This window comes from Notolabrus celidotus, chromosome 19, assembly GCF_009762535.1.
Source record: "Notolabrus celidotus isolate fNotCel1 chromosome 19, fNotCel1.pri, whole genome shotgun sequence".
NCBI classification, from domain to species: Eukaryota; Metazoa; Chordata; class Actinopteri; order Labriformes; family Labridae; genus Notolabrus; species Notolabrus celidotus.
In genome coordinates, this window is record NC_048290.1 from 6,705,970 (window position 1) to 6,722,465 (window position 16,496).

The 16,496-nt window shown below is 42.6% G+C and overlaps 1 protein-coding gene across 4 annotated transcripts in view; it reads right to left on the reverse strand.

The window, feature by feature from the left end:
• The window catches only part of dab2ipb (DAB2 interacting protein b), a 151,100-nt gene that overhangs the window by 11,003 nt on the left and 123,601 nt on the right, over nt 1–16,496 (reverse strand). For 3 of the 4 annotated variants that reach the window (XM_034710031.1, XM_034710030.1, XM_034710032.1), the window contains 3 exons: nt 12,635–13,508; nt 9,917–10,054; nt 485–687 (listed from right to left, as the gene is read on the reverse strand). In XM_034710031.1, the coding sequence (XP_034565922.1) occupies nt 485–687; nt 9,917–10,054; nt 12,635–13,508 (1,215 nt within the window). The remainder of the gene's footprint in view (nt 1–484; nt 688–9,916; nt 10,055–12,634; nt 13,509–16,496) is intronic. The other variant, XM_034710033.1, reaches the window with a different exon arrangement.

A 16,496-nucleotide genomic window follows, 5' to 3' on the forward strand; every position in this document is an offset into this window, starting at 1 on the left:
AAAGTGATATCGCTTTTATCTCTGCTCCTTCATCCTTGACATGTGTACCAACATAAAAACTCACCCTGCTTTCTTTTAACAACCAAATATATCACTCATCATAAATATTTGCTGTGGAAATCAAGTTAAGGCTTTTTTTTTGCCTAGCTTAAAGCTGCATAGTAGGACACCTACCCCCTCATAGTGGTTACAGGCATTAAAAAAATACAATAGACATTGTCAGTCTTATTGCTCATGGTCTCATTTGCTTCTGTAGCTCATAAAAAGGCATCACTGTTAATATAAGTGTGTTTTATAACTAGTCATAAAATTCCTCACAGGAACTTTAATATGGGGCCTAATGGGGATTGACTCACTTTTGGAGATAGCCTCAAGTGGCCACTTGTGGAACTGCAGTCTTTGGGACCTCAGCATTGAGCTTCATTTCACAGCCCAGCTTTATTTCAACACAACAGTGTCCTCCTCTTCTTCTCCTCCTCCCTACCTGCTAATGATGCCCTTCATCTGGAGGTCCTTGTCATCCTGCTGTCTGCGCAGGCGCTCCTCCGACTCCTCCAGCCGAGCCTGGTACTCCATCAGAACCTTCTGCGCCTGTTCGTCCTGACCCTTCAGACGCGCCTCGTACTCCTCCAGCTTCTGCACCGACGCCCGCAGCTTCTCCTGCAGCACGGCTATCTCCTGCTGGTACTGAACAAAGAGAGGAGATGAAGAGATTCTCATCATTGCAGTCATCATCATTATGACTCTGATCAGCACCCTTCGTTTCTTCATTACCATAAATGACCGGAACAAAAAGAGATCCCTCTATAGGGCCTGAAATTACATTCTTTTGTTCCTGAGACTCAGAAGAAGATTCTCTTTCATGGAATCATACGGTTCATTTACAAGCAATTTTCTTTATTACACTTTCATATGAGACCTGAATAGCAGCCCTGCAAATTGTCCCCCACATATCTTTGTGCTTTTTAATCAGATTATCTTTTTTTTCTCCCCCCAATCAAATACTCTCACTTATGCAGGGAGGTTTTTCAGCATCACAAGAGAAGTGTCAAATTCAGCAATTTGGTTTTTGAAACCACTGACCCCTGAGAGGTTAAACTGGCAGAGAAAAGAAGGCGAGAAAATAAGAAAGGACGTTTAGGATGAATGAGGACGAGTGGAGGTGAGGAGGGAGGCATGCAACCAGTGAAGTGGGAGTGGAGCCTGTGAGATAAGCCCTGGAAATCTCTCCCTGACCTCTCGCTGGACCTCAGAGAGGCTTTAGAAAGAGTTTTCTTCAGGTGAGGAGTGGGGAAGGGGGGGGGCATTGAAGGAGTGAAAGCTCTTCTGAAGAGAAAAAACACATTTCTCCAAACAGGGGTGGGTACAACGGTTGGTCAGCATGTCCCAGGAGGACTCGTCAGAGTGGACAAAGGAAGAAGAATAAGGGTTTACAGTCACACTAGCAGCTCTTTGAGGCTGTACTTACTTTAACATCACAAGCTAACATGTTCACAAAGCTATGTTAACATTCGGACATTTAGTAGTAGTGTTTTAGCATGTTGGGCTACCTAAATAAATTAAAATGCATGTGACTAACTTTCATTGAGATACTGACTACTTACTAAATTTCACACCAACAGTAATAGCAGTGGCTAACAGGTGATATCTGTTTGTGTTACTTCCTTAAATCATTGCTATTCCAGTTGTTCTTAATACAAAGCTACATCCTCTATTTATGCTGCTACAGGTTTGGACTGCAAGGAGACTTGACACATCTAGCTACTCTCTCTCTCTCTCTCCTTCTAGATGCATTCATGTCCAATTAATGCACTTTATCACTCGGCAGTGTTACTTTGTTCTGAAAGGTCAAAACCCCACAGCAAAAGCGGCGCCAGGGACAACCAGATCACACACGTGATATTAAATCAAGCCGTATAAAGGAGTCTGGCATATTTAACTCCTGCCTGTTGACACTGTGGCAAAAACATTAGCTTCTCTTCCAGGCTGGAAATAACGATAGTTACAGAGCACAGATGTGAGAGCAGCCTGAGGAGCTACTGGACCCACAACACCTCTGATAGCTTCATTTTCACTTCAAGTTATTCCTTATATACTGATCATATTCACCTTATTTCTGAATGCGGAAGTAAAGCTATGAAATACTTCAGAGTTTTGTGCCGGACATCCGGTTTGAAATATTCGAGGCTTGGCCTTTTCTGCTTGTACCAGCTGTTGTGACACCCTCTGACGGCACACATAATTCCTGTTTTCCTCAAAGACATCCCTTTCGAGAGATTTGTTGCTCCATCGGCTTTGAATTAGTCAAGCTACTGGCATTTACCATTGACCAGAAGTAAGGAACCAGAAGTGCTTCAAAAAATAACAGTTAACTGTCTGCATCTGTTCAACCGCCGAAAATAGGGTGAATATACTGTGTCGGGACTTTAAGAGCTCCCTTGTCTCATAGGTTTTCTGTATATTGTTATGTGGAGCTCCTGCTTCCTGCCTAACTATTTCTATATATCAATTTTACTTACATTATCGCTATTTTAGCTGTAAATGCAAATATCAGACTTTGTGCCATCAACTGATTCAATTGTTGCAATAAGTCATACTTTTTAGTAGCATTACTATACTTTTTTAAGACCTCATATTACACATATTTCTACTGTTATAATTAGCATTGTAGCCTTAAGGCTGATTTATACTTCTGCGTCTCCCCTACGCAGCCGGGGCTGATGTGGACATGAGCCCCACTTATTAAGGCTGATTTATACTTCTGCGTCTCCCCTACGCAGCCGGGGCTGACGCGGACATGAGCCCCACTTATGTGCGTCAGTGTGTCTGTGTCGCGCAGCAATTCTCCGCCGAAACGCCTGAGGGCAGTGTGGTCTCTCTGATAGCCGGCCGCCTGCTTCCGGTCCCGCTACGATCTCTGTTTACTTTTCCACAGAGATACACGGAATACACATCGGCCGTGAAATACACGGCCAATGTGCGGCCGATGTCCGGGATCCCGGAAGTGTTGTAAATGCGGGAAAGACAAAGCCGCCGAGCGGACCAATCGCAGAGCTTGCGGTCCGCGTCGGCTCTACGGGGAGTTACATTTTGGAGGAGGTGCACGTCAGCTACGTGCATAGGCCACGGCGTAGGCACGGGAGCTACGCGGACCCCCAGCGTAGGGTACGCCGGTGATTCAACGCAGAAGTATAAATCAGCATTTAGGCCTGTATTATGTTGTTGGTTTGTTATCATTGCTCCATTTCATTGTCTATCCATCTATCTCTCTCTGCCTCTGTTTCTATCCCAGTGCCCTATCCCATCTGGTCTCTGTACATGACTGTAGAAACAAAGTATTTGGTTCTACTCGAGGTTTCTGCCTGGTTAAGGACAGTTTTCCTTGCGTCTTTTGCCCAGGTTTTGCTCATTACAAATGTATTGTATACAAGGTCTTTGTGAATATCTTGAGATAACTTTCATTATGATCTGGCCCTGAATACATCTTGGTCTTACTGGCTGATACTCTGTCTTATTTCTCAGAACAGAAAGTGAAAATAAAACTCCCTCAAAAAGCAAAATAACAGCCTGAATCATGATATCGATTAGTTTCACATACATTTTTAGAGCACACAGTTACAGCTTTGATGAAAACCGAATGAAGAGTTTTCAGATGTGCTATGTCTTGACATCATCCAGCTCAATATTCAGCAATAATAAATGTTCACTGTGACAAACAAACCATCACATCTCCCTGAATGATCACTTTCATTAACACACGGCCAAAAGGCTGCTGGGATCATTCATCTTCCCTTGTCACTTTCGACTTATTCTCCCACGTCACTCTCCAGCCGACCACTGGGACCTTTTTCCCGTCAGCCCCCTCTCTTCCCAGGAGGAACAGTGACCTCGAATAGATTATTCTTATCGGCTTCTCTACCCTCTCTCTGCTCCTCTCTTTGTCTCTAATATCCCTCTGCTCTTGTCACTACATCCCCCTGAGAAAGAATGACATCTACTGTATCTGTAGCTGCCTTTGTCCTGTGACTCAGTCGCACAGTACAGTGCTCTTTGTCTGCGTCCGTGGATCAAATCCTGATCTTCAACAGAAAGATAGAAACCTTTGACAAAAGTTTGAAGTTACAGGATGAAACATGTTCTTTCTGGTTTATACTTAGCTGCTGTATTGAAGCCTCAGAACATATTCTAGACCAACATTAGCATGACCCATGAGCTATTTAGACTGTGTAAAAATATTGGGTGTTATAAAAGTGTGCTCCTCGCCTTACCTCACAAATATTTTGGTCACTAACACTGAGGGGATGTGAGTATTTTAATCTCATTTGGCTGCATCTGTTGGTTAACTGTACCCATACTAGTCTCTCTGAGGTCCACACTCTCTTTATACTGTCTCATCCAAAACCCAGCAGCTAAACTTTACCTGTCCCTGAGCGTAGAGATCATATCACTCATGTTTTAGTTTCAGAACTGATTGTAAGATTTTTCGGATGGCTGAAGATCTGGCTCCTGGCTATTTTTCTGATCCGCATCATCACAGTTAAAGATTATCTGGCAAGGCTTTTTCAGTCGTTCCACAGTCCAGGCTCAGGACCAAAAGGTGGCTGTGCCTCTTCTATTAGATCACCTGTGATGTGGAGCAGCCTGCCAGAGGAAGTAAAGCTCGCCTGATCAGTCTCATCTTTTAAATCTCTTCTACAGACACTTTCATAAACAGGCTTTCATGTTTAAATCATCCATCAGATCCTCTGTTACTCTGATCTTATGCCATATTAAAGCGAATGTCTGTTCTTATCTCTGACTGGTGCTTTTTAACACCAGTCGACATATATCCAAGGATTTCTTATTTTTTGTTAAGATATTTTTTGGGGCATTTTTTGCCGTTCTTTGATAAGACAGCTGAAGAGAGACAGGAAATGTGGCGAGTTGAGAGAGGGGGATGACATGCAGTAGAGAGCTGAGGCTGGGAGTTGAACCAGCGACCACTGAGGACTACAGCCTCAGTACATGGTCGCATGCCGGGCCGACTTTCACCCAACCAAACCCAACCATGATTGGTTTTAACATCGTCACTTTCATTCCATTTTCTTTTATTGTTGTTGTTTTGTTGTTTCATGGAAAAAACTTTATATGCCTTGTTTTAAATAGGTGCTATACAGATAAAGTGGCTTTTTTGCCCGTATTGATAGGACAGCTGAAAAGAGATAGGAAATGTGGGGAGTAGAGAGAGGGGGAAGACATGCAGCAAGTGGTCAACCGGCCAGGAGTCAAACTGGCGACCTCTGCGACGAGAACTGTTACCTCTATACATGGGGCGCTTAGATCGCTAGGCCACCAGTGCCCCCTAAATGGTCGTCTTTGATTGTGCTCTTTCATTATGTGTATTTAAAATTGACCTAATGATCAAAGTATTGATATGAGAAAAAACAAAAGAAAGTTTGAAATCAAAGGTGATTTTATATGTTTATTATTTATGATATTGTATGTACTCATGTGTTTTTGGGTGTTTTTGGTATCTTATTATAAATTTGACTGAATTTTGGTGCTTAATTTGACTCTACAGCACTTAAATCATCATGTGTTGTTTTTAAATTTGCTTTGAAAATATATTTGGACTCAACTTGATGTAAAAAAGTGCAAGATCTGATGACTACATTTCCATCCATACTAACCCAAAACTCACATCTGTCAGGTTAAATGAGAACTCTGAATTCTGAGCTTTCAGAAGATTGTATGTCACCTGATCATGCAAACCATTAAAGCTTTAAACAAGTACTTCATCCAAACTACAGGTTTAGTTTTTTATACAAAGACAGAACAGTGGATAGAGTTAGTAACTGGGAAGAGAGAGTGGGAGCACAGAGCCGCAGGTTGGAACCAACCCTTGGCTGCCTGTTTTGCAAACCATAGCTTCTGCACCTGAGGCGCCTAATTCAATCCTTAACCAAACCAGCCGGCCCCTAAGATTACATTTTTGAAATAACACTGAAACTACCTTTAAACATGGACCAAAATGTGAAGAGTCTGTTGATATTAAAGTAAGTGGGATTTGGAAGAAGTTGCAGAAAACAAAAAAGCGGCAGATTTTGGGGCAAAATGTTTGATTTTAAGGATCATAATTACATTTACAGAATGATTTTTATTCTCATTGAGCTTTACAAAGAGATGACATGATAATATAAGTATGTGCAGCCAATACAAATATCATCCAAATTAGTCTACCATTCATATTTGATATTAGAAATTGAATAAGCATTGCTTCTTCCCCTTTTTTATCGTTTGTCCTTTAGCTGTATGCAAAGTTTTGATCATGTATCTTTCTTCATTGTGCATTTATGAAACTTCAGACTGGAAATGTTCTGTTATCTAAAAAAAGGAAAGAAAGACAGGACATGATATTCTCTCTGTACTTCATGCAGACTTAAACCTGGAGATCAAAATGCATACCACAGAATGCAAACTCTGCCTTTTACATATGCACTGCAATCAAACAACTGAGTTGATGTATTCCACGGTGTTGAACTGGAAAATTAAATTTCACATAGCATTTGTTTTGTCATCTAAAAATGCTAATAGTGTCTTAATATTATTAGAGTCCTGTTCTATACGAGCCAATGATCTGATTTATTGTAATTTCTATTTCATGCCCTGATGTCTGCTCCTCCGAACAGAACAGATGCACGTGCTTATTTGTTATACATCACTACACATATACATAATGTTGAGAGTAGAGCCTGTGCTGTTGGGGCTGTGTGGACCATTAGCTGCAGTCTGTGTTTTCACCGTGTTTTCCGTCCCTCTCTTGTTGCTGCTCGGCTATTTTAAAGTGTCTGTGGCTTCTTTGTTAAGACTGAAGTTATTGCCTTCTTTGGTTGCTCTCCCTGCTCGCTCAGGCTGCTGGCTTCCATAAAGTGTGAGCTATGTTAGGATGACAGGTTTGTATTCATTATGGATGGAAAAAAAAGGAGGGAGAAAAAAAAAAAAAACACGGGGGAGAGAAAGTGGCAGCCAATCAAAGCATGCAAGCGAAGCGGAGGGTGAATGGTTGTAAAGGTTGTTGAGAAGACAAGCAGGAACGTTGGCAGAGGTAGCAGCGAAAAAAAGCCTCTTTCGGTGTCTCACACTGAAGCAAGCGCACACAAGCTACAACATGTCTGTGTGGATGTACTGCATGTGCATACACACACATACACACATGCCTGCTTTGGGCTGTTAAACTCATTCTGAAGTTGGAAAGAAAGAGGAGGGAAAGTTGTAGTGGAGGGACAGAGAGGTTGGAACTACAATATAGAAACTTCTGAAGGTCGAATCACGCTGCATACAAAGTTATTCTTCACTTCTGTTCGACACTGAGGAGTTTCTTTACTTCTACTTCTTTGGGTCTTGGCTCAGTGTATGATATCTTCTTCAGACAGCAAGGTTAAACTAAATCTGAGTGGTGAAAATTATATATTCTTAAATATGTGTACGTAGTTTGATGATGATAAACTTAGGGTACATTTGCATCCTATCAAACAAAATGAAATAAAATAATCAGATGCCAGTTAGTGTGTCTTCACAGCCAAGCTGCTTTCTTACTAAAAGTAACGTCAACTTCAAATTTAAGATTTTGTTTGTTTCTCACTGTGTGTTTGACCTGATTAATAATTAAAGTCATCTGGAATATTGAGGTTAAGGCGAAAACATGTTGACTGAAAGTTAGCAAAGACTAGAAGAATCCAAGCTGAGGGGAGTCAGAAAAACCCCGGATTTTTAACCTGAAACAGCTTCACTCTGTCATCTATTGCCTTTAATTATCAGGTGGGTTTGTTTTCGAGTGAAATGCAGGAAAAAACAAAACATTATAAGGATCCCACGGAAAAAATATAAACTTACGCAATGCAACTTCTCAGCTTGCAGTCCCTAATTACCTCACTTTTGTAAAAGAGTGTCAAAAACATCATTTTTTTTAACCACTCAAACTGCTTTATTCTTATTTATTTTGCTTTTTACAGGGTGAAGTCGGAAGAATTGAAGTCATTATTTAAGAGGAAAATAATCTGCAAATATTTTGATTCTCAGACTTTTATACTTTTAATATCACACATGATATCTAGCTACTGTAAAACTTTATGTATAAGACGAGGGATTAGAATCAAGAACAGTTCCAACTAGCTTGAGCTTTCGACATCACTTGTCTATATGCTTAACAGTTCCCTGAATAGAGCCGTCCATTTAGTTCCACCTGCATTGACTTGAAAACGAACCTAACATATTCAAAGCTTGATCCGTAAGGCAACTGGACTTTGTAGAAATTATTGAAGACATTTCACCTCTCTTCCGAAAGGTTCCTTCAGTTCTGACCAGACTGGGGAAGAGCTAGAAAACCAAGTCTACCAAGTCCAGTTTCCTTAGGGATCAAGCTTTGAATGCCAATCACCTGGATGGCTGAGAACCTTCACAGACAAACTCAACAGAGATTTATATTCCCTAACACTGACGCAGCTGCACTGGGGGGTTAAAAAAAAGTAGTGTAACGGACTGATTTATGACCGACCACATTGTACACTGAATCTAGTTAGCTTATTAAGCAAAGCTTGTCTCCTCTCACCAAGTTGGAGACCTGCAAGTAACAGCACTGCCATGATATTCATCTCTGTTAGATGCACTTGCAGCTGTGTCCTCTTTATTGACACGACCAATTATATCAAATACAGAGGGAGAAATTTACTATGGTCAGTATTTTACCTAGAAGCAGCGCTATGATCGAGCTGAAGCTTTGTCTGTAATACAGCTCATGCAGAAGCCACCGTCACCTACTTAACCTGATGCAATTGAAAATTCCCCTCCATTCATTGAGTACTGCAAGCAACTGTTTCGCTATGCAAGGCCTGCTGGGTATATAGACACAGACCAGGTTTGTGATGCCACTTTTCAACAGTTTTACTCTGACTTAAGGTCGTAGTCATGCATTTAAGGAAACAGCGGTGGACTATCAGGTGAATTAACTTTGTTAGGGGCTAGTTTGATTGAAAGACTCTTTGATTTAAGACGAGGAGGGACCTGCAGAGGGTGGCGAAGAACATCTAGGGAATAACAGGATTATTGAACTCTATTAGTGAACTCCACATGGAGAGAATAGATGGTACCTCTTTCCAAACCAGTGGGTCTTATATTCTGGATTTTTCATTTCGTACTGTTGGTTGAACCAAAAATAAAAGACATCTGAATAGATCTCCTTTGGCCCTGAATATATTTCAGGTATTAATCATCGTTTACAGATTTAATGTACAAGTTAATCATCAGATTCAAACGGGACTCATTAGATGTTGTTGTTCTGATATTTGATTCTTCCTCCTGCAGACAGCCTAGCGTATATTTTTTACCAGCTATTCATAGCATCACATTTTTTTGTCTATAATAAACACATTATGCCATTCATAATATGACTTTACTGCAATTTATAGCTACAATTGAGCTCACTGCTGGCAGTGAAGGAAAAACAAATCCACCCTGAAAAGCAGGCTGAGCGTCAATGAAGAGCTGATTTCAGGAAAATAGGATATTGAGGTTTTTATGAGGTCAAATGCGGAGCCAGACTGACGCATGTTAGATCCTATTTACCTCATTTTAATGCTGAAAATCTGCATATTATGACTTAAAGAGGCAATCTGGGAATGCGTAAGTAACTTCAGGCTCAGAGGAAAGACGAGGGCAAAGTGGGAATTAATACAGCAGATTATCAGGGGGGGAGAGGAGGTGTTTTTAGAAGGGGTGGATGTGGGGACCAATGAGAGGTAAGGAGAGGAGGGGGAGTTAAGTTGGAGTATCAGGGCTGAAGGTGGTTTGTGAAAGGGGAGGGGAGGGGAGGGGGGGGGGGGGGGGGGGGGGGGGGGGGGGGTTGGTAAAAGGTCAAAGGTCGGATGAGGAGGCAGGTTACCTTCTCCACCTGAGTCAGATCCTCTCTGTTTCTCAGTGACTCGGGCTCCATCCCCTCATGGTCTAAAAACTGCACATTCATATTCAAAAGCCAGGCGGCTGTGCGGTCCAGCGCACTGGGGTTCACTGGGGAGGGGGCCTAGTGGAACCAACACAACACAACACACACACACACAAACACACACACACAAACACAAATGCACACACATGAGCTGAGTGCAAGTGACAGGGAGGGGAAGGGAGGGGAGGGGAGGGGGGAGGAAAGTGGGGAGGTTGAGGGAGGGAGGCAGGTTGCAATAACAGCACAGAAACAACAGAAATAAGCTTGAAATGCACCAACTCATCTGGACTGAAAGCAGCAGGTGGAATGGATACGCACTACTGTTTTTCAAGCTCACACACACACCGGAGCACACACTTCAAAGCACCGACTCAAACCGTGTGTGAGTGTGCGAGTGTGCGAGTGTGTTAGAAACGTAAATACTGTAGAATTTAATAAGTGGAATCAAAATCAGCCCGGAGGAAGATACTAGCAGTGAGGATGTGCTTCTATCTGCCAGGTTTCAGATGGACAGATGAGCGGAGAGTGTTGCTGTGGGCTGTTTCTGCACATGAGAGGAGACGTAGGATGTTTTTTTATAGTCCAACACACTCATTTGCATTGAGGGGCTTTGAAACGGGCTGGAAGATCTGAATTTGAACATCTGTCAATGGAGAAAGAAATCGAATAAAAGCAGAAAGAATGTGAAATTTATCAGCCTACGAGTGAGCTGGATTTAAAGATAAAGTCAGATAAAGCATCCTCACTATCCACTAATACCATTAAAGGTGTCAACCTGTTAGAAAGAAGCTCATTTTGGATATATTAAATAAAAAAAGACGCTGGATTAAGATACAAATCTGCATTAGTTTATCTCTAAGAGTCATCTGTTTTATGAAGAAATATAAAAAGTCAACCTGAAACCACTTTGCAGAATGTTAGACTTTTTGGGACCATGAACCTGCATGAACCGGAACACTAGGTAGTTATTCAGCACAAGATGCTGCATGTTTTTGTTCATAAAAAAGAGCAAAAATTACATTTTTATGATGATGAAGTTAGATATCTCCTCCTAATGGGAACCAAAGTATCTTAAAATGTGCAATTAGATCCACCTGTTGCTTAATGTACACACCCTGTGCCAGCGGATGGCGCTGGAGGTACAGTCAGGGGGTCTCCAAAGTTGGTAGGAGAACTAATTTGGGCACCATGCAACCCTGAACCAAGTATCCAAACATTTCTCTGGACACATCAGTAGTTTGGATTCATCCTTGGAACCATTTACGTGTAAAATTTAATGGAAATATTCCAAATATAATTCCCTGTGTTGTTGAGGTCAACATAACAATCCTTTAAGTCACTTTTAGAAACTGTTATCTCCTTAAAAACATCTAATCAGTTCAAATTTGGACTCTTCTTCATTAATGCATGCATGTCGTTTCTCTAACATATACATTGAATCAGGGTTTGGTGTGTGTGATGTGTCAGTTGCTGGAAAGGCAACCCTGTAGGCTACTCCAGAGATGAGAGCAAGGCATTGTGGTTAATAATAGGGCTGCATAATCAATCCAGTATGTAACCCTTGTCTATTTTTGGCTTCACATGATTAATGAATTGTAATAATTGTGACCTTAATATTGATCATACTACGTCATATCAAATCAATCTGCAGAAAGGAGCTCCGGCACATTTCAGCTCTGGCTCTGAGTCATTGACGTTTAAAAGGTGTGTCACTGCAAAGCTCTGAGAGGAAGGAGAGCTTGATGAAGACAGGAACTTCAACATAAATATTCCTGAAGAAGTCCCGCTCACCTTCTCTGACGTTACCTTTAATTGAAATGTTCAGTTTGATGTGAATTATTACAAACAAGCAGGATCATCTTTTGACTTCACTGTGAATTGAAATGTGCACTTTGATTTAAGCTTGACTTGCAAGGCGGTTGATAAGATTTGAGCCATGGAAGCGTTACCGAACATAAAATTGGAGGGACTATTTCTTTTTGCAGTGTTAAAAAATCAGTTTCAATCAATATTGTGTGTCATGGTAGCCTAAAAGAGGTGGGGTAATGGATAGTGAACAGGTGATTGTGCAAATTAGAATACCTTCAGAGTAAGACAGGCTCCTTATACGTCTTCCTCACTCTGTCAGGATTTTAATATGCAAAGCAATCCACTCACCATACCATAACCCTTATAAATTTGGCCATAAACGTGCATCCCTGCTTTACATGCACGCTCTCTTCTCTTAAGCCAGAAAGCCTCAAAAGCAGCCATTGAATCCTGAAAACCTCCCACTGTGACCACACACACTGACACTTTAAGCATCAATACAATAACCTTTCAATCATCTGTTTCAGTCCATGAGATCTGCTTCCTGTTAGTGTGTGCATATATATCGCTTGCTAATAACATGCTAATTATGCCTCCACAGCCCCCATTCTCAGCCCATTAAACTTGACCAGTAAAACAGTGGTGAAGTGATGAGCTGCCTGTATGCAAATGACTGTTATTAAAGTCACAATGAGTACAGTTCATCAGGGCACAGTCTGCTGAGCGTCTCCTCAGAGAACACCCACATGGCCTTTCTCTACGGTGCGAAGAAGAACCTTTCTTTAAGTGTAATTTAAGAGGATCATAAAGACTGTTGACTCTGTGAATATCATCCAGCTGCGTCCGTACCTGTTTGTGCTGCGCCCTCTGCTTGGTTTCCGGGCTGTCACCTTTCGAAGAAGACGACTGCTGTCGTAACCGAGCGCCGCTGCCGGGCCAGTCGGGTGATGATGTCATCATGTTTCCAGACGAGGGTCTTGGGTAAGGTCCACTGAGGAGATTCGGGGGCGTGCGACCCCGTGTTATGCTCTGAGGCGGGGGTTGGTCTATCCTCCGCTGTGGGCCGGCGCTGTTCTGTCTGGGGACGGTGGGCTGGTGCTGTGTTTCTGTGAGGGACAGCTGCCGGCGGTTAAACTCCCCTGAACGTCTGGTGTACTCGTCCCCGCTGCTCCCCCCACCTCCACCTCCGTGATTCAAGAAGGCGTGTTTGCCTCCTGCTGGTCCATCATCGTTGTTGCTATGGGAACTGACAGAGCTGTGGCACTCTGAGCCCGAGTCGGTCATACCTCGAGGGGACACCGGCAGGCATGCTGCCATCTGGTAGACTGGGTTCTGGAAGGAAAGGGGGGCCAGAAGCTGGGCGGGTCTGCCTGGTGTGCTGTCTGGACCCATTGTTGTAGGAGTCTGGCCTGGCCTCCTCAAGGTGGGACCTCCAGGGATGCTGCCCTGTGAGATCCTTGCTGACCAGCCTACCCCTGAGCCTGAGCTTTCACCCAGGCCATCTGAGGAGCCGGCACCTTGGCCACCATCCAGACTGCGGGGGTCCTGGAGGTCCACCATGGACAGACTCTTGCTGCCGTTGGACATACCCAGGTCGGGTTCGTTGGTCTCAGAGTAACTTGAACTGCGTGCGGGCGAAGGCTGGATCCCTGAGCTCCGCGTCACAAAGAATAGGTCCTTGTTTTCAGGGGTAGGGGAGGGTAACCGGGTGAAGTCGACTAATCTGTAAGAGAGAGACCGAAGGGTTAATTAAGCTCCTCCCACCAAATAACACTCCAAATATGCCTGCCAATAATATTAACAATAACAATGATAAAACATTTGATTTATTACACACTTAACATCTGAGACAAAACTCAAAGTGCTACGAATATAAAAACAAGAGCTTAAGTTAAAGGCTCAAACTGTTTCACTCACAGCTAGTTATGTCAAACTAAGAGGACAGAAACACTGTCAGCTGATCTGTACACATCCAAAAATTCAAAAAATATAGCTCTTAGCACCACAGAGGAGAGAGGAGAGAGGTCACATAAAAGCTGGGTGTGGCAGTCTTGCAGAGTGAGGCTGTGATTGGTTAGTTTCATGCAAGCTGTGCCTGATTAGTTGTTTGATTCAGACCAGATTAGTCCTTTAAAAAACTTTGTACAAGGGGTGCTGGTGGCCTAGCGGTCTACGTGCCCCACATACAGAGGCTGCAGTCCTCGTTGCAGGGTTCATTGGTTCGACTACCGACCAGTCGACCATTTCCTGCATGTCTTCCCCCACTCTCTACTCCCCACATTTCCTGTCTATCTTCAGCTATCCTATCCAATCTAGGCAAAAAGCCCAAAAAATATAACTTAAAAAAAAAAAAAAAAAAACTTTGTACAAAACAGCGGATGCTCACAGACACATATTTATTTAAAGAAACATGTCAATTTAAAATTATCAAATGATGAAAAACTTAACTTCTCACAATATATTGTTGCCTACAGTAGCTTTAAGTACATTCATTAGACAGCTGTATTTGTTTTAAGCATGCAAATGTAAGCTAACATTAGCCATTGCCTACTTCTCATAAGCTATTCACATAGAGTGTATAAATAATGGACGTAGTATCCGTGACGTCATGCATCTGTTCCTGAGCGCTGTTTTGAAGCCAATCGTCGGCGGGAGCCATATTGGTAATGCTGAACTCAACCAAACTTAGTGTGAGGCAAAGAGGCGGGGTTTGAGCCTCCTAGCCAACAGCTATGTGTTCCCACCTGTCAAGTCAGTCATGTCCTTATTTGGGAAAAAACTCGTAATCTTAATATCTTCTGAACCGTCATGTTAGAAATAAATTCACTCCCCGTACAATGTGTGCTGATAGAGAAATTAGCTACATAGACTAAAGCCGTTTTCTGAACCAGGCTGCAAACATGTTTATTAATGCTGCAAAGATCGTCTTCTTTGAATTGGTGTGTATGTGGTTTCCGGTGTTTCTGCAGCCAGCCTCAAGTGGATGCTCGATGAATTGCAGTTTATAACACTTCTGCATGGGCTTCAAATTTTGAGACTGGATGTTGCAGCTTGGCTATTCATTTGTAAATGTTGCTAAAATGCTAAGCTAATGTTACAGTCGCATGATCTATATGCTTCCTGCACAGAAAGGGTAGCAAAATCAGCAATCTATATCTATAAGGTGCTTAACTTAGTCTGAAATGAGACAGCATTAGCTAAAATGTGCTACTAGTCAGATTCATTGACTGTATTAACCGTGAATGGAACAACAGCTGTCTCAAGTGAAGCCATCATCTTTAGAGCAACCCCCCCTCACATCTCATAATGGGCAGAAATAAAAGCACATTGTCCATTTTATATACAGTTAATGGTTGTAACAGACTAAGTATGGGTCTGGTTAAATCTTTGGCTGTGAGCTAAATACATTAAGTGCTAAGATACAGTCACTGAGTCATGAGTAGAAAAGCCTTATTATGTCCACCCCTGAATGAAATACTACCTCACATTTGTTACCACAGAGCACAGTCTCAAACCACAAAACCAAACTTCAGTTTTGGTAATTTAAACCTCCCAATGCAATAACACAGCAGTAAATACATTTCTGAGGATATGAGGCCACTGCTCTAATTTGCTTTCTCTCTCCTCCCCTCGCCTCACTTTCCCTTCCTTCCTTCCTTCCCTTCAGTCGGCAGATGGAGGCTTTATTGCCAAAAGACGATTACCTTGACAGGCGTGATTTATCTTCCAATAATCTCTATCATTCACATCACGCTCGTCTCCTCCCTCTTACTGTGTCCTTCTCCCTCTGTTCCATTACCCTTCCCTCCCTCCTAACTTCTCTCCCCTCTTCATTCTGCTCACTTTCTTCCCTCCCTCACTCACTGTTGGCTCTGTCTGCCTTTCTATCGCCTACTTTTCGTGTCACATGTTGGTGGATGAGAGGGAATTAGACGAGTATTGTGAGCTCATTCGAATGCTGGTTCAGTCCCACAGATAAAAGCACTCGTACACACAGAGGGGGTGAATTCGTCAATGTATGAGCTAACAGTCATTGTGATAAAGTGAAGAGGGTAGGTTTTGACATCAGGTTAAATAGGGACATCCCTTAATTAGCTCTATTGATCCTCTGTTTAGCATAATAACAGCAGCTGTCTGACTCTCTTCCTGTTCCTCCTGCTGTCTCCTCTTCCTGTTATGTACGCCATGATCTCATCTGCCTACAGTTGTTCTCTGGTTGTGTTTACCGCTGTTCATGAGGCACAGTTTGTCGGGCTATCAATCATATCTCTCTCCTCCTGTTGGCCCCTGTGCTTTCATGTTAATCTCTCCAAAGTGTCACCTTGCCATTGTGCTGCCAGGGAGTGAGAGGAAAGGAGATAAGCGAGATACGATGCTGTCCGAGTGTGTATTCGTCCACAGGAGAGTACACAAGGTTTCATCTGGCTGATGTAAACAAGCAGGGGTGACACTCTCGCAGTGTCAAGGCCTCTGCTGACAAACATTAACACTCAGCAGAAGTGGGGAGCTGGAGAACACACTCTGGATGACTTTGAAGGTGAAGAGCATAAGGATTTTTTTTTTCTATTTGTGTTGAAACGTTCCCCTAAATCAAACTGCTCTGCAATCAGCCTGTCCTTAAATGACTTCACTTAAAATATAAAAAGCCAAGAGCAGGCAGCTGGTGTAGGCGGTAAAAGCAAAGCTTGGAGCACAAGGGCACCGTGGGCAC